Source organism: Odocoileus virginianus, chromosome 10 (genome assembly GCF_023699985.2).
Source record: "Odocoileus virginianus isolate 20LAN1187 ecotype Illinois chromosome 10, Ovbor_1.2, whole genome shotgun sequence".
Classification (NCBI taxonomy): Eukaryota; Metazoa; Chordata; class Mammalia; order Artiodactyla; family Cervidae; genus Odocoileus; species Odocoileus virginianus.
The window spans coordinates 35,969,657-35,993,022 of record NC_069683.1 but is presented as its reverse complement, the minus strand read 5'-3'; the positions used below and the strand labels follow the sequence as shown (position 1 = coordinate 35,993,022).

Sequence of the window (23,366 nt, the reverse complement as noted above, 5' to 3'; positions counted from 1 at the left end):
TAAGACCAAAGAGCATTGCTAACAGATATCTCCAAGCCAAAAGAGGATCCAGACATGACACAAGATAAAAAGGGGAGAAGATAATTTGCATGTAGTCTGACCATTGCACTGGAGTTGAATGGCAGACAGTATATGATGGGGTGCTTCAGTACCAGGGCAGAATGTGACTCAGTGGCGTTATAAACCCACCAACCCCCCTAGAGGAAGCATTCAATTAGTTTGAGGAGAAAGGGCGGGACAACAAATACCGACCAGGCACTTACTTCAATGACCTGACCTCCCTACCTATCTGAGGAGCAGGACAAACTTCAGATGTTAAATGGGGCCATGGGAGGGAATCAGATGTGTGGATTTCAACTGCTCTCAAGATGTGCAGCCAAGGAGCACACCCTGGACGTGGGCCAAAACCAGCCGAGGCTGGGCCGGGCAGAGCCCACACATCCCCGCTGCATTTGCTCCCAGAGCCAGGCCAAAGTGGAGCAAGGCTCCAGCAAACCTTCGGAGAGCCTGGCTGACGGCCGACTTTTGACCATTCCCACCTCCTGAGCCAGTTGGCCAGGCTGTTTCAATTCGGTCACTCTGTAAACAGAGGTGTGGTGAAAGGTTTAAACATTCCTCTCCAGTTCCCAGTTGTGGGCTAAGGGAGAAATCGGGTGAACAGAGAAGAGTGCTAAGTGTCTGGCTCAGAGAGCTTCCAGAGAGACTGCACTGGCTTGTCTGGGATGGAGTAGCCCAAAGGAGGGGGTCCTCGGTCATCAGAGGAGAAGCAGCTGGGCTGGGTTGGGGCAAGCCAACGACTGGGCTCCAGAAAATCTCTTTCACTCAGTGTGACGTGTGGTGGGTTACGGTGCCTCCCACAGAGCCTCTGAGTGGGGCGGCTCGGGGAGCAGAGGGGGACAGAGCAATGAGGTACAGCTGCTCTGCTTACACCTGAGCTGACCCGCTCATCCTGCTTCCCCAGACCCCCAACTTGTCCCCTCCTGCAGACAGGGCCTGCAGAGTACTAAGTACCCGGCTCCTGAAGTCAGCACAACCACTGTTACATTCCAGGGAGCACAGTGGAAAAAGTGACCACTGATCACACAGCCCAGGGAAAGAGAGGAGGCCACACGGCCCGAGCTCCACCCTGGGCAGAGGGGCCGGCAGGACAAGGCGTGACTGGCCAGCAGTTAAGAGCCTGTCGATGATCCAGAGACACGGAGACACCTGCAGAGGCCTGCAGTCCTCTGCTGAGTGAGGGCGGGGGAAGGTAAGCTCAGTGCACACCCTTGCAGCCTAATGTCTCTGAGTGGACGTTTTATCTATAAAATGGGCACGTCAATCAAAGCAACTTGTATTATACCTTCCATGGAAATGTAGCCATTCATATAAAATTATAATTGCTTGGACTCCCTAGTGGTACAGTGGAGAAGAATCCGCCTACCAGTGTAGGAGACACAGGTTCGATCCCAGGTCTGGAAAGATTCCACATGCCGCAGAGCAACTAAGCTATGAGTCCTCATGATCTAGAGCCCATGCTCCACAACAAGAGAGGCCCGAGAACCACAACCCCACTCTCCACAGCGAGAGAAAGTCCACATGTACTGATGACGACACAGCACGGCCAAAAATAAACAATTTTTAAAAAATTGTAATTTCTCACTAGGCCTGTGGGTTTCCAAACTATGTACCAACGCACCCCCCAGGCACCACAGTGAATTCACAGAGGAGCTGCAGGATATTTTAAATTTTCTAGGGAAGCATGGTGGTGCTCGTCACATACCTTGCAAAACACCCCTACCATGTTATTATATTTGGATGTAAATGCTTAGCAAATGAAACTTTTAGGTATTTCTTTTGATCTGGGAACAGTGTGAAAAAAGTGACTAAGACATGAAAGGTGCCACTGAGTCAGGAAACTTTGGGAACCTCTTTATTAGGCTCTGAACTTCTCAAAGGCAACGGCCCACTTATTAATCATCTCTGTATATCTGCTCCTCTCAAAAACTAACAAAACATTCAGCTTTAAAGTTGGCATGAAGTAGGGCCCAATAGACATTTGCTGAATGGATGAAATTAAAAAAAAAAAAAAAAAAGAATGGAACAAAATGTGTAAACGTAGCCTCTTCATCCTCCTCTGCTACTAAATGGCCATCATGTTTCCCATCTAAACTGCTTAGCAAAGTGAGATACCATCTCCTCCTCCCTGCTTAGGAGGCAGGGCTAATCTTTACTTTAAAAAATACTCACTGGCGTGTCCTCTTCACTCTCTACCCTGCCCTTCCTATAACCACATTGAAGGCTTTGAAGCTGGCTACACCATGCAAGGGAAGTTGACTGAGTCCTACTCACGTCTTCCATGAGCGCTCGATCTGTGTAATTTATCAGCACAAACAGACCCAGCCCGTGGCACTTCCCTTCCCCTCACCCCATCCACCTGCAAAGAGAGGTTAAACAACCCCAGACTGAAACTTACTCGCGGAGTCCTCTTCCTCGGAAATGTGAGGTTGAGATAGTGATGAGGAATGGATGACTTGGCCAAGCCGAGGTCGGCATTCTCTTCGTGGTTTTTACGCCAGGAATCTGTTAGGAAGTAAAAGTAAGACTGAGATTCGGATCCTGCCACTGCTCCCCCAGAGTTCAGGGGGTGTCACTGAGACAAAGTCCCTCCAAAGTAACTCCTTCACCCCCAACTGAAGCTGCCGGTGGCCTGTGTAGGGAGCTGGTGCCACTCTGTCTGTGACCTCCTGGTGACAAGGGCAGGTCTCACGTGACACCTACAGGACCCACTTACACACAGAAAGTGTTAGTTGCTCAGTTGTGTCCGACTCTTTGCGACCCCATGGACTGTCATCTGCCAGGCTCCTCCCATTTGTGGTATTTCCTGGTGAGAATACTGGAGTGGGTTGCCATTCCCTTCTCCCGGGGAATAGAACCTGTGCACAGGGTCCACCCCTATTTAGGCTCAAAGGCAAGGGGGGGGGCAGGGGTCAGCCCCAGAACAGAGGCCATCAGTGTGAACGGCAGCGAGCTGTAGGTGCAGAGCAGAGACGGCTCGGGGGCAGGGAAAGCCTCGTCCAAAAGCAGGTCCTTACCCACAGGCCTCAGAGGGGCGCCCCGGAAGAGCTCGTAGAACTTGGAGAGGTACATGACCATACTGAGCTTGTCGGGCTCCTGGGCCGATGCCATCTCTTTGCCTGTGGTCACTGGGGGGATGCCAAACTCACGCTCTGCCACGTCAAATGCCAGCTGGTTGTTCTCCACAGTGTCGTCTTCGTTCAAAGAGTCAAAGTTGCTGGAGAATCAGAATGAAGTGAAGTTCAGGGAGAGGATGGAGAGGGGTGAAGAGCTGAACAACCTCAGCCGTAAGGAGCGCTGCAGGGGACACTGTTCCCACTCGGATCCCTCCACCACCACCCCCGACCACTTAGCGGGGCTCAGCCAGAAGAAGTAAACCCCGTTCTCACTCAGGGAGGGACCAAATCAGATCTAGGCCATGAGAATGTCATGGGCTGAAAACATAAGAAAATGATTGGAAAATCTATGAGCCATTTTATTTTTAAGTAGTTCCCTTATATTCTTTTCCTTTTAATTACAAAACTAATATGAGCTTCTTATAAATAAAGAATCAAGTTATATAAAGTAACAAGTGAGAGCCCTGTCCCCTTCTTGAGGCAACCTCAATTCCTAAAGGTACCAGTTGGGAACCTTTACTAGGTTGCCATCCAGCCTTCTGGACAAATTTGCTCATGGGTGTGAGGTTACACTACAGTTGATATAAAAACAACAGAATAGACATATAGTGCTTTTGACATTATAAAGCGTTTCCACAAACATAATCCAAACTTCCTAATGACCTTGCTATTATTCCCAATTTATAGATGAAGAAGCAAACTCAGAGAAGATAAGGGGCCTGCCCAACAGTATACAGCTAACAGATCTGAGTCTCAAATCTAATTCTTTCGTCTGTAAATCCTCAAATCGGTTCCCAGAATTAAGTCTTGCCCCTAAGTCCTCTCTTGAGGCTACCACTTGAAGGCGCAAATGCTCAAATTTCCCAAAAGACGATGGTTCGGAATATAAGTGCAATCAATTCGTGAATCTGAGCCACTTTAGCTCCTCACAGATCAGACAAGCTGCAAGCAGAATAACCAGTGCAAAGGGAAAAGAACAAATTTAAGAAAAAACTCAAATCCAAAGTATGCGAAGAGAATACTGAACCAAGGATTCTGCATGTACAACAGCCCTGGTCTCCCTTGTCTCCAGGGTCCCCTTGAGAAGTGAGGAGCTTGCCAGGTCGAACGGGGCCCCAGACTCACATTAGGTCAGGCCGGAAGCGGTGGATGATGGCACACAGGGCCAGACCACTCCGCCAGGATGTGGTCAGGTCGGTGACATTGACATGCTGGTAGCCCTCGGTCTGCTGCTGGCACCAGGTTAAGAGCTTGCTGGGCCGGATGTCCGACTCTGCAGTAGGAGGAGACAGATAGTGGTGAAGTGCTTTGCAGAAATCTCAGCAGCTACCCTGGGGACCCGCTTCATCTGCCACCATGGGTGGGGACCAGGAGGAAAAGTATGAAAGTGAGGGGCTGTGGGATGCAGCCCCTGTAGGGGTCCTGTTGAGAGCATGCAGGATGCTGGGACAGGAAGCATGGTCTCTTGCAGTAAAGAGTCCCTCAGACCCCTATTCTGTCCAGGTCCTGGTTAGAGGTCAGGAATATAGAGGTAAGGAAGACATGGACTCTGTCAATAGAGCGCTTATCCTGTGGGGAAGACAGGTGCAGAAATGGGTGACAATGGTGGAGAAACCCGATGCCAGGGGAACAGGCTTGCTAGAGTCTGGCAGCACCAGGGAATTCACCTTAGAAAAAGTCATGGAGGAGGTACATATGAGCTGCTTCTAGAAGAGTGTCTAAGACAGAAAGAGATCTCCGGGGAAGAGACAGGACTGTGACATGGCAAAGAATCGAGAAAAGGCTGCCACGTTTTGTGAAATGGTTTATCAAAGGGCCAGTAGCAGTGGGGCATGTGAATGTGGAGGGCAGCGAGGAGTGGTAGGCAGGACACAAGGTCTGGGCAGCTGGTGCATCTTTAAGCAGGATGGTGACCTGAGCACAGCTGGATGGATGCTGAGAAGTTAGCCATTTAACCCTCCTTTCCTTTTGCACTGAGCACTGGCCTTGTGCCCAGCACTGTGCCAGGCCCCGGAGGACCAGTAAAGGAGCGAAGCATGTGGAGCTTCTTATCTAACTGAGGAGTCAAGACTCCTCAGACTGGAAACAACAGGAAAAGAAAAGCAAGTCCCAGGAAGTCATTCCAGTTCACTTTAATGTACCAAGCACTTGCCCCTACTCTACACAGTGATGCCATGGGGGGTATTGTCCTATCCCAGTTTTACAGGTGAAGAAATGGAAGGGCGGAGATGAGAGGCACCTGGCCAAGGTCACTGCATCAGAACCAGGCTGGCTGCAGGGCCTGGGCCCCGCCTGCCACCCACCCGGCCCGCTCCCTGCAGAGTTGGGGTCCCAGGAAGGCCTCTTACCTCGCCTGGAGAGGCCGATGGATCTTCTCACTGAGCCCAGCCTCTCAAGAGGATACTGGTGCAGCTCCTTAGTAATGTACAAATGCTTCACCTAGGGGGAGAGGGAACACAACTGTCTGCCAGTTCTTCCCCAAATCGTAGTCACAGGGCCTCTGAACCCTTTTCCTCTCTCACTGAAGGGCATGACCCTTCAGCAAAGGAATTAGCAATCTGATACAGAGCTATGGATCTGTTATCCACCCAAATGTGGGGGAAGTCAAGTGTGAATATAGGTAATTGGCAGATTTTTAAAATTCCTCTGACTGAAGAGGTCAGAGCTTGTGTGACTCGAAGTCAGTGAGAGAAAAAACAGACTCTAGAACTTCAGATGGAAAGGACTTGATATTTGATCAAGTAGATTATTCAAGAGAGCTATGCTCAGCAATGGGCTTCCCTGGTGGCTCAGAAAATACAGAATCTGCCTGCAGTGCAGGAGTGTGTGTGCTAAGTCGCTTCAGTCGTGTCAGACTCTTTGCGACCCCATGGGCTGTAGCCCACCAGGCTCCTCTGTCCATGCGATTCTCCAGGCAAGAATACTGGACTGGGTTGCCATCCCCTCTTCCAGGGGATATTCCCGACCCAGGGATCAAACACGCATCTCTCATTTATGTCTCCTGAATCAGCAAGAGGGATCTTTAGCACTAGTGCCACTTGGGAAATCCAAATGCAGGACACTGGGGTTCAGTCTCTGGGTCGGGAAGATTCCCTCGAGAAGGAAATGGCTACCCAATCCAGAATTCTTGCCTGGATAATTCCATGGACAAAGGAGCCTGGTGGGATACAGTCCATGTGGTCGCAAAGACTTGGACACGAGTGAGTGACTAACACTTTTCACTTTTCATGTTCAGCAGTGCATGTGCCCAGTGACTAACAAACATGTAAATACATGGACGTATGTGGACACACACCTACATGTTCCAGTTCTTTCCTGTGGGCTAAAGATGCTGACTCTACCCTGTGGCTTTCCCAGAGAGAGGAACTGCCCCACCCTTAGGCCAAGAGGCACTGGTGACCTCGGTCCCAGGACTGTTCCAAGATTTTAGGTGACCACCCCTTCCTACCTCTCAGGGCACAGTGGCCCAGACAGGACTCCAGGCAAGGCCTTACCTGATGGGGCCTGACGCAGTTTGAGTTGAGGTTTGGGTACCGCGTCCCCGGGTCTAATGTATACTGCTCAAAGTTCTTGTTGATGTTCTCTGGGGTCGTTTGAGGTAACAGTCGGTAAAGACTTTCTCTGGAGGGAGGCAGAGCTGGGATCAAAGATTGCTCTTGCAACCTCGGGCCTTCAGTCCCACCCCTTCCCTACACCCCCTACTGCCCCCCTTCCCCTGTTCTCCAGAACTTCTTCGATGTGTTTGCATAACCCTTCCCAGCAATGCCTGGCCCTCCTGGTTCCTGAGATTTACAAAGCGAGGGAGGGTCAACAGGGTTGGGAGGAAGCAGGAGGGAGTATGGGAGGTGGTGGTGCTGGCCTCCTCCCCTGGGCAGAGGACAGGGACTCAGCTGGCAGCCCAGCGACCTGTGGTTTTGCTCTAACTGCCACTCAGCCTCCTGTGGCTGCTCCCCCATGACCACAGGTCTCCACACCCAAGACCAGCCGAGGCCTGTCCCCAGCCGCCAGCCCTGACTCTTCCCAGCCCACCAGCTGTCACAGCCACGTGGCCTGCAGCATGGGTCTGGGAGGAAGCCCAGGATCTCAGCAGTGGAAGAGGCCTAGGAGGTCAGAGCACCCAACCCTCAACAGAGTGGGACTCAGCGCTGCAATGGATGCTTCCCCTAGACCCCTTCTGGTTCCTCAGTGTCTCAGCAGTGCTGAGACCCCCAACTTCAGGGCTGCCCTGAAGGTGAAGATTTCTCTTTGGCATCCAAGTCTTAAGATCCTGGCCGCTAGGGAAGTAGATCATGATGGAGGTAGGTCACGATGGAGGACTCCTCGGGGACACCAAAGGTCAAATTGGCCACATGTGGGAAGGCAGGCAGAGCGGGTTAGGGGCTCCAGATTTCAGCCAGCCTTGCTCCCTCTCCTGCCTGAATTTTGACTTGGCCCTGCCTCCAGCTGAGGGTCCTGCTGTCAGTACTCACCTTTCAGCCAGAAGCTCCAGGGGCGAAGTGCCCTGGTCCCAGCTTCTCACCATCCACGCAGTGTCAAAGGCTGCCAGGAAGCCACGGGCACAGCCAGTGCCCATGGGCCAGAATGGCTACAAGGGACACATAACAAAGTTCCAGGTGATTCCAGCGATTCCCAGCCTGACATCCCATTCTATCCAGCACTTGGTGTCTGCCAGGCCCGTGGGAGGCACTGGGAGGACAGAGGCGTGACAGGCACATCACTGGGATTCGCCACAAACACAGGGAACTGTAGCATAAAGTCTATGCAAGGGTGCTATGGCATGGGACAGCATAACTGCTTTGGGGGCTCAAAAAGGCAGAGGCAAATTCCCACCCCGGGGAGGGAGACAGACAGAATCAAAGAATACTTCATGGAAGAGGTATGTTCATGCCAGTTTTAAAGGATGGATAGGATTCTGATCCTGATCCATTCCAGAACAGAGAGCAAAGGCTTGGTGGTAGGAAAATGACGGAGCCCGATGGAAGAACAGCCTGTCTGGTTTGGGTGCAGCAGAGAGCGTGGGAGGACAGTGCTGAGAGAGAAAGCTGAGAAGGAGGACTGGGACAGCAGCAGAAGCCGTGCTGAGGGCTTATGCAAGGAGCTGAGGTCAGAGTCTGCACCCTGGGATGAACAAGCATGGGTTCATGAAGCTAAGCTCTAACTAAACTGCTCCATGTGCACACAAAGCATGGTTTGAAATTTGATGCTAATGTGGTATACATGCATCAACATTTTTTGGTCAGTGCTTACATTCAGATAAAGATTTCCCCCCCTCCTGAAAGCATTCATTTATTCTAAGAATGTTAGCATCTGCAGATTTTCTGGGAAGAATTTTGAGCAAGGAGGCCATGGACTTTGGGGCCAACACTCCTTTCTTGCTCCTATATGAACTGTATGCTGAAAGTCCACAGAGATCCACAGACTGGAGGAAGAAGTCTCAGGATCTACAAGCTTTAAGAAGGATGGCCTGTGAAGTTAGACCACGGCCACTTAATTTTTTGCTTCAACTGAGAAGCCAGCCCCGAAGAAACCAGAGGGGCAAGGGGAAGTGTTCCTGCCTGTACATAGGCAGAGTTGACTTCTCTGAATTTAGTCAAAGGGTAGGTTCTGAGGCCAGGATGGGTTTGGCAGAGTCCTGCCAATTGGCTGAGAGCCTGTCCTTCCCCTGGGCTTCAGGACAGCAGATGCTGCCAGTTAGAAAAACAATGTGGGGATCTGTCTTCCAGCAGGAAGCAGGGGACTCCAAACGCAGGAGGTACCTCAAGCAAGCTGTCGCCCACGAGGGCCACGAGCAGCTGGTGTGACTGCCGCTCGCGCACCAAGGCCGCATTCTCGGAGGCATACATGGAGGTGAAATCGAACATGGCCACATCGGGCTGCCCGTAATGGTTCATGGCAAAGTCTAAAGACGGCAGCTGGTAGTTGGTGGCGAAGTCTGCAGCCTCGCGTGCATAGGAAAGCAGGTTGTCCTGGTTCACATTCTCCGCACACAGCAGCATCTCTGTGTCGATATAGTCCTGGGGGGAAAGAACAAGAGCACAGCGTAGCAACTTGCCCCTCAAGAGGGCAAGGAGTCATATCTACTTCTTTGCAAAAGGACTTGGAATGGATTTGCAGAAAGACTAATTGAGACAGAACTAGAAAATTGGGGCCCAGGGAACAAAGAGGAACCAAACCAGTCATCTGGAATGTTGAGAGTTATGATTAAGCATCAGATTTGGCTTTGAGCTTCCTGGCATCCAAGGTAAAAGGGAAATGAGATATGTTACAAGTCTTTCCTTATCAGAAAGAAGGAAGCATAGAAATTCCTAGGGGAGGCAATTTTTTCCTGGCACTAAATTCTAAAAGAACTATCTGACATAGGAATTTTGACAGAGAGCAGTGTGTTATAACAGTGTAAATAATGGTCCTGCAGAAGTACAGAAGCATATGTCATATGGCTGGTTCTCCTGATAACGTTCAATGAAACAAAAAGACAAAAAAGCAAGTGAGTAGGAGTGATTTTATAATGGACTAAGCTAAGCTAATGTGGTCCAGAAATGCTGTGGCTAGTGTTCAAACAAGTCCGAAAAAGAAACGGGTAATTGGCATAACTCTCAAACTTTCTCTGCAAGATGAGTTACCCCTTTTCTCAAAAGGCTAAGGGCTCCTCAGGGCCCTGCCTTGATCGCACAGTGTTAATGTTGCACTTTCCCACTGGGAGGTAGAGAGCCCTGAGCTTAGAGGACTAGGATATCCACCCTGGAGGGACACTGGCGATGACCTCTAGGACATCTTCCAGAGCCAAATCTGCTCATAGTGTGGCTACAGAAACTAAAATACCACCTTTCCCAAAAGGTGACACAGAACATGCAAACCCCTTGGGGCGGGGGGCCAAGGACAAGTGTGTAAGACTAACATGGGCCTTGCGTCAGTGAGATCAACAGGTCAAATTCCATGTCTGTTTATTGATTGCATTGACTGTAAACTTGGGCAAGTTATTGAACTTTTTTGAGCTTCTGTATTCTCATTTGTAAAGTTTGAGTTTGCAAAATGAAATGAACAAAATCTACTCCACAGAATCATGTGAGAACTGAATGAGACTGCGTACATGGCTCCCTAGCCCAGGGCCTAGGAATTGGGAAGTTTACAGTGACTGAGATTCCAATCTGGAATAAGTAACAATGGCCAAACCGTAGTATGTGCTGAAGTGCATCCCGGACACCCCAAGGGTAACAAACAGCAAGAGCATTTACAAAGGTCTTAGATGGCACAGCCTCAACCACAAACAGCGACCTACAGTGCAAATTTTCCCAACAGTCATGATTTCACCCAAATTCCAGTATTTCCACATCCAAACCACGTCCACTTAATTGAACCCAGCGTTGGCCCAAGAGCCCTTTGTTGTGTCACAGCTGAAGCTCCTGTAACTCGCTTTCCTTTCTCATAGGTATTCTTTCACAAGATCACTCTCCTGCCTGAGGGTGTGGGAGAGTGAATGGAGAAATCTCAAAAATATCCCCTCTTCAAAATGTGCCACAAGCACTGCTATGGAGGACTGGGTGACAGATGAATGTGGACACTGTAGGATGAAGGTGGTGCCCGGTGCTGATGACACATGCTAGACTGTGGGGGTGGACCCCCACTGTGCTGGGATGACAGCCACCTCCCCCAGGGCTGCTGGGAGGAGCCAAGGGGTCTTGCTGGGCTGGAGGTCCCAGGTGCGAGGGTGGATGGTAGAACAGACTTGTAGGAAGCAGGCAAGTACAAGGATGAAAGAAAAAAGTGGGAACGAGGCTATAAGAAAGAGGGTAGAGCCAAGGAAGGAGCGCTAAATGAAAATACAGGCAGGAGGTAAATTTGGGCCTTATTTTGCACAGGCCTAGGGAAGAGAAGTTGGGTCCTAGATGGAGGTGGGGAGGGAGAGAGGGAAGCAGGAAACATGAGAGAAGAGTGGGGAATCCAACAGGAAGAATAGTTACCCCAAGGTGTGGAGGTGGAAGGAGGCTGTAGACCAGAAAAGAAGGTTAGGTAACACCTGTTCACTGCTTCAAATGAGGGCGGATTCAGCACAGGGAGACCAATTGTGATGTGCATCTGTCCACCTCACACTCCTGGCCACCAAGCTCCCTTCTACTGGGGTTAAGACCAAGCCTGCATGTTCATGGGCCAGCAGAGGCAGGGGCCTGGAGGGACAGACGCAGCTCAGAGCCCAGAGGCAGGGCTCCTATAGGAGAAACTTTACCCTCCCTTCGGCAGTCATAGAAAAAGGCCTGGAGATCAGCAGGAATAGATGGGGAAGCAGGTCAGTCAGTCATTCAACAAACATTCGCTCAACACATTATGTATCTCAAGGAAGATGCTGGCCCATATAGACACAGGAAAACAGGATTTGCCATTCCTCTGGGAGCAAGTGAAGAATGGAAACTTAAGTAGATTGGGGTAGACAGTCGGGTCTCAGCTTGTGCAGATACTATAGAGCTTGGCTGGACACCTGGAGACTCCACACAAGGCCTCTGAACCAAATGGTGTCTAGTTTGCCCATGTCCAGTCTGGCTTCCAATTTCTAGAGTTCATGTCTTATACCTCAAGGACCCTCTGCACCAGCTCAGATGATGCTCCCAGATTCTCTGAGGCAGAAGGAAGGCCTTGATGGGGACAACCATGGGCTCCCAGCTCCTGCAGTAATTATGGGACCAAAGCTCGAAGTTCCCACCCACCTGTGCCATGGCACAGAGCCTGAGGGGAGCATGGAGGGGCTTTGGCAATGCCAAAAAATCAAGTCACCACGAGCAACATGTTGTGGCCAGGACAAATACCCTGGGATGACCAGGAGGAGACTCAGCATCCCAGAAGGCCAGAGTTCTCAGCCAGTGACACAGGAGCCCTAATTCAAACTTGGCTTGACTCCTCAGAGATGGGCTAAGAAGAACATCTGTAGCTCCTTCCAAGCTAAGGTACCCACCTTACCTGCACCCTGGGCCCTAAATAGTCCTTTACTATCTGACACAGGCATCCCAATGAGGGATGTAATTTTGGGAGGCACATCTGTAGAGCAGAGGGAAAAAGGGGGCACGGCCTTACCTCCCCCAGACCGGGTCAGCAGTAGGGCACCAGATGTTGAAACCCACATCTGCTGATTGGGCTAAGTTGGCTTCATTCACCCCACCCCCCTCCCATTCCCAGCCTCTTGTCCAGCGACTCAGGCTCTCAGCAAAGCCCTGAGCTGATGCAGAGGAGGCCCAGGGGAGGGCTGGGTTACTAAAGCTGCCCAGCCGGCTGCCAACACAAACTGGCATGAGGCTAGGCACATTCTTCTCTGACAAGCATCAATGAATGGTCACTATGCTGTCTGGGCTACAGGCCGACACCCTGAGAGCAGGCTGACCCTGGATTGCACGATCCTTATCTTGAGGCCACAGCAGCAGTGGCGGCAGCAACCAGGGCTCTGGAAGGGTTGAACCCTGACCAAAGAAGCTGTCAGCCCAGGGCCGGTCACTCCATGTGCTCTTTCCTTGCAGCCATGCTCTCTGTATAAGCAGGAAGGTGCAAAAGCAGGAAACAGGGGCCAGGAAGAACAGCAGGACAAAAGAGCAGGTGTCCAAACCAGGCAGAGAAGTTATGGAGGGAATCTACAAACCTGCAACATGTCAAGTGCTCTGCATACATTTTAAAATATATTCCTCTGAACAATCCTTTTAGATAGAACCTATTATTCCTATTCTGCAGATGAGAAGACTGAGGCTCAGAGAAGACAAGCAGCTTAGTCATAGTCCTGAGTTAATACATGGCAGAGCCAAGATTCAACTTGAGTCCTCTTGACTACAGTAAAGCTTTCCCCCAGACCATGACAATGGGGCCACAACGTGAAATTCACAAGTAAATGTGCGTATGTCCCACTAGGACAAGGAACCACCATCCGCCTCCAAATTACGTGTGACAGCCCAGAAAAGGAGGAAGGGATACATGAGACACGTGGTAAAGACCCTCACTAACACCTGGGTGAGAATCTTAGCAACCCCCCAGTCCAGCTCTCTGCAGAAACACCCCTGCCTCTTACTGTTAGTGTGGGCTCCTCCATCCAACATTCATGTGCCAAAAAGGAGGACTTGGTGGGGGGGGTGGTCCCTTCCTCTACAGTCCCTCTTCCCCTCACCCCAACTCAGATTCTGGCAGAATAACATCTGCTCCCACATTCGCTGATGCTGTCAGCCTAGGTCCCAAAGTTAAGACAGGATGGATACACAGCCAGGAGATAAGAGATACATACATTAATGATGACACCTTTGTCAAGCAAGCTCTGCTTCTTGGCAGTCATGACAAAATAGTGGGTGCAGTCCTTATAGTAAACAATGTTCTCAAGATCAATCCCTGCAAAGAGAAGATTATGGACACAGTATTACTTCTTCAGTGCCTACCGTGTGTTAGGAGTCCTGCTTTGTCTTATTATAGGTCTCATTATTTATCTGCAAAATATTTGTGTTAGACAAATTTTGAAGATATACAAGGCTGGCAAAGATAAAGTCAAGTGCCGGAATTTACCCAAGTCAACACAGCCTTCATAGTCCCACAAAGATACTATTTTCTATTTAAATTGAGGTATAACTTTGTGCAGGTTTAAGGAGTTCAACATACTGATTTGATGCATTTACATAATGCAATACGATTAAGCCTCTATTTCTTTTAAAACTCACAAAGCTCTTTAGGGCTGCGGACCAGTATTTCCAAGTCAGAGCTGAGCACATGCTGCAGAAAGGCACAGTGCTGTCCATGGCATGGCAGTTAAGTGGCAACAGAACCAGGACTTGAACCATAGTCTGTCTGAAACCAAGTCCCGTCCACTGTTTCCTCCATGAGAACAGAGATGCAGGAGCTATGTGAATTCTCCAAAGACTAACAGACATTTCTACCATCCTCCTGTTAACCTGTGAAAACCCAGGTGGTTCTGGTAGAGCAATTCAGAGGACTGGGTTGTATCTTTTTGTACTTCCCACCAACTGCGAAAGACTTTTTAGACTAGGTTTCTCCATTTAAAACAATGCCATAAAATAACAACTTAGCTCAGTGTTTCTCAAAGTAGGATCTCTAGTCAGCAGCAGCAGCAGCAGCATCTGAAAACGTATTAATGCAAACGACGAGGGCCTGACCCCAGCCTACAGAATAGGAAACTCTGGGGGTCTGGCCAGCAATCTGTGCTTGAAGAAGCCTTACAGGTGATTCTGATTCACCCTCAAGTTTGAGAACCACTGGTGTGGCTTCTTAGGAGAAAAAGGAACAGGTCTAAGGCAACTTAGCAGTTATCACAGAGGCGTGCTGGGTAACCATGGAAACCCCTTTATTACCGTTAAATAGGAAACAGCCATCCATGCGTAGGGCCCCCCAGAGGATCCAGGAAATTCACTGCTGTCACTCTGTGAGGGCATTGTTGTCGAAAAACGGCCAAAGGTGATGACCGCAACAAAGTGTAAAGGAAGCTCATTGAAATATTTGGAAAAACACACTCAACATCCTGTCATACTTTATATTTGGTGGTTTGTTTATTGTCTTGGTTTTTGAGGGGAAGGGAGGGCTGGAGAATTCGTAAATCATTCAAAAGGGCATAATATGCTGGAAGGAAATATTAAAAAAAAAAAATGCCACTGTGGTGACACTCAGAAGGTCATGCAGTGGATACACATCACTGTGGACAGTGAGAGGCAGAGTCTGGCTCAATAACTAATCCCATTCCTAGAAAAGTACCTTACTGAAATAATCCAACAGCAGTTTTATCAGTAACAGTAAATAACTGAAAAGTTTGAATCAGAAGTCTGCAAACTTTTACCGTAAAGGGCCAGAGAGTAAATATTTTGACTTTGAGGGCTATCCGGTCTATGTTGCAAGCCCTCATGGCACCAAGGTAAACAAACTGGCCTGGCTGCATTCTAATAAACTTCTATTGATGGACAATGAAGCTTGAATTCATAAATTTTTAATTTTTCCTTTAAATTTCTTCTTTTGCTATTTCTGCAGCCATTCAAAAAATATCAAAATCATTTTTAGGTTGAAGGCAATACAAAAATGCATGGCAAGTCATGGTTAGCCAACCCCTGGTTTAAATGCTTCAGCAGTGAGTGACAATAAATTCACTGCATGAGCTATTCCAAACAAACCTGACCGTCAGGAGGACTGGGCACAATGGGCAACATTTAAAATGTGATGCTGAATTAGAAAAGCAGAATAACAGTACTGACACTATGGTGAGAGCTCCAGCCATGTAAAAAGTAAGGATGCCAGTGGAGAATTACCGAAAAAGACTACATGACAATGATTGTTACTTGCTGGGTGTTAATGATTTATTTTTAGTATAAAAGTTTTATTTAACATTGCCACACTGCCTTTTCAAGGAGAAATATATATATTTCAAAGTCAGGTTAAAAAGAAAGGGAAAAAAATCTGAATTTTACTCAATTGGGAACAGGAGTTTCACCCTTCTCCCTCAGCCTGAATCATTGTTTCTCCATTATACTTACAGACCACCTGACATGTTAGTAATTGATTTGCCTGTTGATGCTCACCCCCCACCCCCACAACACCTATGGAATATAAACTCCAAAAGAGGGATTTTTGTTTGTTTTGCCCACTGCTCTATCTCATGCCCTTGGGAAATGGATAGTAGGTGTTCAATAAATATTTGTTGAGGAAATGAATGAGTCCTTTCTTCAAGTCCCAGGTTGAGAGACAACTGATGCCCTTGGGTGTTGTGACCCACCCTCCACATCCCTGACCATCCCTGGAGGGAAGGTCAGCTAGCACACAGATAAAAGCACCTATGCCTCTTTCTGGACCACCCACAGGTTTCTGGTTCCCCACCAGAGTGCTCCTGGAACCCCACACTGCCTTAGGGCACAGATTTACCAGCCTGTGTCAGGATGCTTTATGTGGCTGTCTCTCCCCGGACAAGGAGCCACTACTGGGAGGAGACCATGTCCACCTCAACTGTGTAGCCCATGAAATTGAGTGCAAACTCCAGGAGATGGTAAGAGACAGAGAGGGCTGGAGTGGTACAGTCCATGGGGTCGCAAAGAGTCAGACGTGACTTGGTGACTGAACAACAAATATGACAGGCAATCAGTAAATGTCTCCTGAGTATAGATGGCTAAATAAATCAATGGTTATCTATTAACCATTAAATAAATGGTTATCTATTTTCATGTACAACATCTAGAAATTTCCCTCAAGAATCCTTTCTGTCCCTGAAGGGATTCTGTCCATTATTATCCTAAAGAGAAACCCCTCCTTCCACTTTACCAGAGTGAGTCTCTCGGTCCCAAGAGCTAGGAAAGACAGGCGCTCGCACCCCTCCCCATTCCACCCTACTCCAACCCCTATACAGAACAGAGAAGCATGAACAATAGCCTGGATTGGAGAAAGGTGAAGGTCCCACCTGTTTCTTCTTTAAGATCCTGAAAAAATTTCTGATTGAAGATGAAAGCCACGCCGCTAATCTCTTCCACCTTGGCCTCAGCCGTGCTGTTTCTGTTGATGAAGTTGGCAGTGATTGCAATAGCCAGCTTCCCACGGAATTCTTTTCTTCTGAACCCTGTGTGAGGAAAAGGGGAAAAGTGAGTCTTTCTTCTGGATTTGATGTGAAAACTGGAAAAGATTACTGAGAAAGCTACTCTCAGATGGCCCATGGGACAGTGAAACCAGAATTTTGGATCTAGAGTATAGAGGCAGACAGAAATGCTAAGGTTTGTTCCTGAGAAAGAAACCCATTGGAGGCCTTTCTCAGTGGGACTTTTTCCTTCCCCCAAATCTCCAGGACCAATTATTCTGGTTAGGCTTCCAAAACAACAGTGTGCTTCTCCAGTGGACAGTCACAGGGCTCATCCTTTAGAACAGGGGTCCCCGACCTCTGGGATCTAATGCCTGAGGTAGAGTTGATATAATAATAGAAATAAAGTGCACAATAAATGTAGTGCCCTAGAACCATCCTGAAACCACCCCCGCCACCACCCATGGAAAGATTATCTTTAGAAGAAGCAGATACAGACATTGCTACAAGGTAGTCTCATGAAAGACCCACATGCAATTTAAACTTACACAATTAAAACTACTGTGTTAGCACTTTTCATGTTTTTCCCCATTTGCTAAGTAGAATTATGAGCTTGAATTCCTGTGGAACAGAGATTTTTAACGGATTCTCTTTCCGTCTCCAGTCCGGGTGACTGGCATTTAGTACTCAATATATGTGTAATGGGTAGATGGAATTCCAACTTGCAATTGTTTTAGTTCAGTGACTAATTGAGGTTCTTATAGTTTTCAATGGTGTACATTGAAATCACTTTTTTAATGGCTGTAAGAATTCTGCACCCAATTACAATGTGTTTTTGTTGTTGTTCCTTTTCCCTCACACGCCAACCAGCAATTTCAGGATAGCGGTGGTGTGTCCTACACTTCAACTCAATTCTGACACTACCTGCATGGAGATAACATCAGATCCCACAGGTCAAGAGCTCAGTCCCACTGACAGTCCTCTATCTCAGATGCCAGTTATAAGCCCTTGTTGTCACCAATGCTTCTGACTAACCAGCTCTAGACTGTATGTTCAAGAATGCCCTCCTGGGTTTGATTAATTTTCTAGAGTGGCTTTCAGAACTCAGAGAATATCTTACTAAATAACTCAGGATCAGCCAGGTGGAAGAGATGCTCAGGGCAAGGTGTAGGGAAAGCTAGAGCTTTCACACCCTCTCCAAGCATGCTACTACTCTCTGCAAACCTTCACCTGTTCACCAACCCAGAAGCTCTAGACACTCTTTCCTTTCGGGTTTATTTTTTTTTTTGGAGGCTTTATTCCAGACACCTGAGTGATTAAATCACTGGTCACTGAGCTCCATCTCTAGCCCCTCTCCCCTCCCATGAGGTCAGGGGATAGGATTAAAATTTCCAACCCTCTAATCATTTTTTTGGCTCCCTGGGCAACCAGTCCCCTCCCTTTCTTAGGTGCTTTAGAAAACTCACTTCATTAACATATACTCAGATGTGGTGGAAAGGAGCTTGTTATGAATAACAACACAGCCATTTCACATTTATGGCTCTGAAATGTTTTCAGGAACCACAGACAAATATCATAACAAAAGATACTCCTCTTGCTCTTATCACTCAGGAAATTCCAAGGTTTTGGGGTGCTGTGCCAGAAAGGGGACAAAGACCCAGATATATTTGCCTTATTATAAATCACAATATCACAGGCGATTACACACAGGATCACCAACAGATGGTCCCATTAGATAGACCTAATCCCCTTACTTTTTAGCATCTATCTTTTCCTGCAGTCCTGAATTTCCTTTCCACCCCAGCCCCAGGTACTGACTGCTGTTTACTTAGCTTAACTCAAGGCATTTGTCTTGCTAGCAGACAAAACCACTGTCTTCAGCACCAGTGGGGATTCCCCTCCTCTTTGCATATGCTAAGCCTCATGCTAATGCTAAATTGCTCCAGTCCTATTCAACTCTTTGTGACCCTATGGACTGTAGCCCTCCAGGCTCCTTTATGCAGCAGATTCTCCAAGCCAGAATACTGGAGTGGAGTTGCCATACCCTCCTACAGGGGATCTTCCCAAGCCAGGGATCAAACCTGTATCTCCTGCATTGGCAGGCAGGTTCTCTACCTGCACAGTGATTCCCAACTTCTTTGCCAAAAATCTCTTTGACTAAAAATCTTGAGTTTCTGTTCAACACTCCTTCATTTTGGTTCTTCATAAACTAACAGTACAATATTCAGGTTGGCAGCTTAAACATTTTTTAATTGATATCCAATATTGATTGCTTGGGGTGGGGGAGTGGGTGCGGAAATGAAGAGAGAGGAAAGGAGCAGCACTGTGCAGTAGGTGGGGAGGGCCTTGGCTAGGAGGACTGCACTCTGAGGTCTGGCAGATCAACCCTAGCTCGGGGAGAGTGTTCTGTCCTCAGTGAAGGTGCCCTCCCCGGCAGACATCTGCAGGCTGTAGCCTTTGAGAAAGGCAAGCTTGAAAAACAGACCTGTCCTCAGCCCAAGAGATGCCATGTGGGACCAGTTGGTCTTCAAACCAGGGTCCTAACAGATTCTAGATTCTCCCCTAAAAAATGTGTTATGCTTCCAAACTTAGAAGCAGAGAGGTGTGGCTTTATTCCTTGACAGTTTGGGGTAAACTTATCTTACTACCCAGCAGTAAGCATGTTGTAAAGTTATGAGAAGAGATGAGGTTCTCCTTCTAGCGTATTATACTTCACAGTAAACCAATACCATCAACAGTATAAAATGATTCTCTTCATTGGAAGTATGAAAGTACTTAGCACCCTGGCTTGCACACTAGCAGGTGTTCAATAAATGTATATTGATTTTTTCTTTTAATTTCCATGGTGCTTAACCTTTAAAAAGCATTGTTGCATATGAGTCTTAGACCAGTCCTTATAGCAATGTTCTGAAAGGTCCTACTATTCATAAATTACAGAGCTTCAGAGAGAATTAAATGGTTTTCTCTAAATGCTTAGCCCCAAGCAGAGCAGGGCAGTTTGCCCTTCTATCAAGACCCCCAATCCAGCTTTGGCACCTACCGTCTTACACCCATTCTCCATGACTTTCCTGATACACCCTTTCCCATTCCCATTCCTCCATTCTCAGCCCCAAGAAGAGTCATCACCTTCCAGCGTGTTCCTGCGGCCATCCGCGCCAATGATGACATCAAACTCAAATTCCGACAGAGAGTGATCTGAAGGGAGAAATTCTGCCCGCCAGCCAATTTCTGCCAGGACAGAAAAATGAGATGAGCTGGCAGTAAGCGATGGGAGGACAGAGTGATTACATGCCCCGCTGTGTTGGCCATGAAAAATGGACAATGCTACCAGGTACAGGCACCCCAGGCAGAAGCTCCAAAGGAAAGACCCAGACTCTTCAGATTCACACTTGAACTTGGAGTCCTTCTGGCTTAGCTTCAGTTCAGTCCAGGAAGAGGTAAACCAGCAGTGCCAATTCCATGCCTGGTTTTACTGGTCTCTATAAAGGCTGGGAGTCTATGAAACAATTTTCAGGTGAAATCTTGCTGGTTACCCATAATTAGGATTTAACACCCACTAGGGATCTGGGAGGGTTTCTTTGGTAGCTTAGCTGGTAAAGAGTCTGCCTGCAGCTCAGGATACCCCAAATTGACTCCTAGATTGGGAAGATCCCCTGGAGAAGGGACAGGCTACCCACTCCAGTAATCTTGGGCTTCCCTGGAGGCTCAGAAGGTAAAGCATCTGTCTGCAGTGCGGGAGACCTGGGTTTGATCCCTGGGTTGGGAAGATCCCTGGGTAGGTTTGATACCCTGGAAAGGGTATGGCAACCCACTCCAGTATTCTTGCCTGGAGAATCCCCATGGACAGAGGAGCCTGGCAGGCTACAGTCCATGGTGTTGCAAAGAGTCAGAAACAACTGAGCAAGTAAGCACAGCACAGCACACAGGGATCTGGGAAAGGTTAAGAGCACACAGGTCTCAAAGTCAAATTACCATGTTGTCCTGTCATAAGAGCCAACTAATGTCTCCCCTAAAATGTCAATATTCTGGGCAAAGGACAGGAGAAATCAGGATTGTAACCTGTGTATGAAACTACAAGGTCTCTGACACAAAACTCGACCCCAAATTGAAAGCCCTGTCTAGCAGCAGAAGAGTTTGATATTAACATATAGAGGCATTGTGAACAAACTCTGGCCATGGTGAATATAAAAGATCAGAATTTTTATAAAATACTAAAAGGAACAAGAGAAAAATTATTCAATATGACATACCTAAAATGGATGAATTTTATGATTTATAAATTATTTTTCAATAAAGCTTAAAAATATTATAGGCCAAATAATATTTCAAACATTTCACACTTGCTCTCAAAACTTTATTTTTCTTTACTAGATTTTTAAAATATCATACAGGTACAGTAAGTATATCCACATATCTGTGTGTGTACACACAGCTTGAAGAGCATGTGGATGAATTTTATCAGATAACCAAATCTACATTTTCTTTCCTACATACTACTTAGACTTCATCTGTCAAAGTACTGCCTCCTAGTGACAGGGTAACCAAATTACAGGTTTAATGTGTATCTGTGTGTGTGTGTGTGTGCGCGTGTGTGCGCGTGCACGCGCACGCATTCAGCTATGTCTGACTCTGCAACCCCATGGACTGTAGGCCACCAAACTCCTCTGCCCATGGGATATTTCAGGCAAGAATACTGGAGCAGGTTGCCATTTCCTACTCCAGGGGACTTCCCCTACCCAGAGATCAAACTCATGTCTCTAATATATCTGCTGGGAGCTGAAGAACAAACCTAAAGTGACAGCAATGGTCCAAAACAGTAAAATATCCTTTGATGGAATTATGTCAAACAGCCCCAGAATAATTCTAACGAATCATCCTCTGGGAGTTGCAAATGTTGTTTCCATTTCACAATATCTGATTTCTAGACCAAAAGGAAAATTATACTGTACTTTGATTTTCTTGATCTTCAGGAGGCTCTAGAACCTTCACAAACTCCACATTCACATGGATTTCAACCCCCAATATCAAGGCCACCTTGAATAGGATGAGCTGCAACTGACGAATACCTGTTAGAAAGGAAGTTGAAAGAGATGAACCGTCATGAACAATGTCTCAGTGCCTCTTGTACGCAGAACACTATCTAATTACCACATGATTTCTGAGCATAACGATATAGAGGCATACCTCATTTTATTGCATTTTGCTTTATTGCACTTTCTAGATATTATGTTTCTTACAAACTGAAGGTCTGTGGCAACCCTGCGTCAAGCAAGTCGACTTGTGTCATTTTTCCAACAGCATCTGCTCCTTTTGTGTCTCTGTGTCACATTTTGGCAATTCTAGAAATACTTCAAACTTTTTCATTATTATTATATTTATTATGGTGATTTGTGATCAGTGACCTTTGATGTTTTACTATTACAAAAGCTTACAACTCACTGAAGCTCAGATCATGGTTAGCATTTTTTTTAGCAATAAAGTATTTTTAAATTAAGGCATTTACATTGCTTTTTTATACCTAATTCCATATGCATATACACTAGATAGACTACAGTATAGTGTGAACATCACTTTTACATGCACCATGATTCATGTAACTTGCTTTTTTCAATATTTGCTTTGTTGTGATGGTCTAGAACCAAACCTGCAATTTCTCCAGGGTATGCCTGTACCAATAATGATCGTTACTGAGCACTAATTATGTGCCAAGCACCCTGTGTTCTCTCATTTAACCCTTCCAGTGGCCCTTTGGGATAATTACTCCCGTTTCAGAGGTGAGAAATTGAGGCTCGATAGGACTACGTGACTTGCTCAGGCTCACACAGGAGCAAAACTGGAATGTGGATCCAGATCCGTCTGATTCCAAGACTGCTCTAGCTGTCAGGTGGGCGACACCCACTATCATGAGGGTGACCCTCTTTTCTGCTCCTTCCTGAGCTGGGCTGTGGGTTTGACAGGACGAAGATGGAAAGAGAAGTAAGCAGAGAACGAGTGAAGAGTGAATACGTACGGTCAGAGAGTAAACGGCTTACTCCGCCTAAGCTCTCAGCCATCCCTGGTAATGGGTGGAGTGGGGAATCCTCCCCACAAAGCTAGACTCATGGTTTCCACCTCCTACCCACTCTCCCAAACTCTCCCAATGAGTGGCTCTTTGTTTTTCCATTTTGTCCTGCCACTGAGCACAAATGGGCATGCCTCCAAATACATTACGGAGAGCACACAGTCTCAGATTACCTGTGGGCCCCTCTGCATTCTGTGGGCGTCACTCACTGAACACGTATTGGACATCTAGCATCACGCAGTGCCATCCAGGCCCAGGAGATGTGGGACCCCATCGGGTGGAGGAAACATGGGGAAACAGAATGGGGCAGGGCCTGGGGCTCAGGGGCAGCGGGGTGGCAGAACGGGGTCTGAGCGGCAGGCCTGAAAGCCAAGGGAGAAGGGACCAAGAATACTGGGTCCTGTGGAGAGATTAGGAAGACTGCAGGAGGCCAGGGCACAGGAGTCAGGGAAGCTTCTGGAGAGAATCCCTTTAGCATAGTACTGGGGAGAAATCAGACCACAGTGGAAGCTGGCATGAGTGGAAAGTGGAGGCAAAGTCTATGTCCCCTCTTTCTAGAATGAGTACTTTGAGGTAAAGAAAAGTAATGGACTCTATCAGAGGCCTGGAGGGCTGAGTGAGG

The 23,366-nt window shown here is 47.6% G+C and overlaps 1 protein-coding gene across 3 annotated transcripts in view; it reads right to left on the bottom strand.

The window, feature by feature from the left end:
* Positions 1–23,366, bottom strand: part of MICAL2 (microtubule associated monooxygenase, calponin and LIM domain containing 2) — a 229,848-nt gene that overhangs the window by 112,145 nt on the left and 94,337 nt on the right. For all 3 annotated transcript variants that reach the window (XM_070473390.1, XM_070473388.1, XM_070473389.1), the window contains exons 5-15: positions 21,633–21,749; positions 19,810–19,911; positions 16,573–16,728; positions 13,420–13,520; positions 8,930–9,187; positions 7,643–7,758; positions 6,668–6,794; positions 5,522–5,612; positions 4,299–4,446; positions 3,075–3,274; positions 2,456–2,562 (exon numbers count right to left, since the gene is read on the bottom strand). In XM_070473390.1, the coding sequence (XP_070329491.1) occupies positions 2,456–2,562; positions 3,075–3,274; positions 4,299–4,446; positions 5,522–5,612; positions 6,668–6,794; positions 7,643–7,758; positions 8,930–9,187; positions 13,420–13,520; positions 16,573–16,728; positions 19,810–19,911; positions 21,633–21,749 (1,523 nt within the window). The remainder of the gene's footprint in view (positions 1–2,455; positions 2,563–3,074; positions 3,275–4,298; positions 4,447–5,521; positions 5,613–6,667; positions 6,795–7,642; positions 7,759–8,929; positions 9,188–13,419; positions 13,521–16,572; positions 16,729–19,809; positions 19,912–21,632; positions 21,750–23,366) is intronic.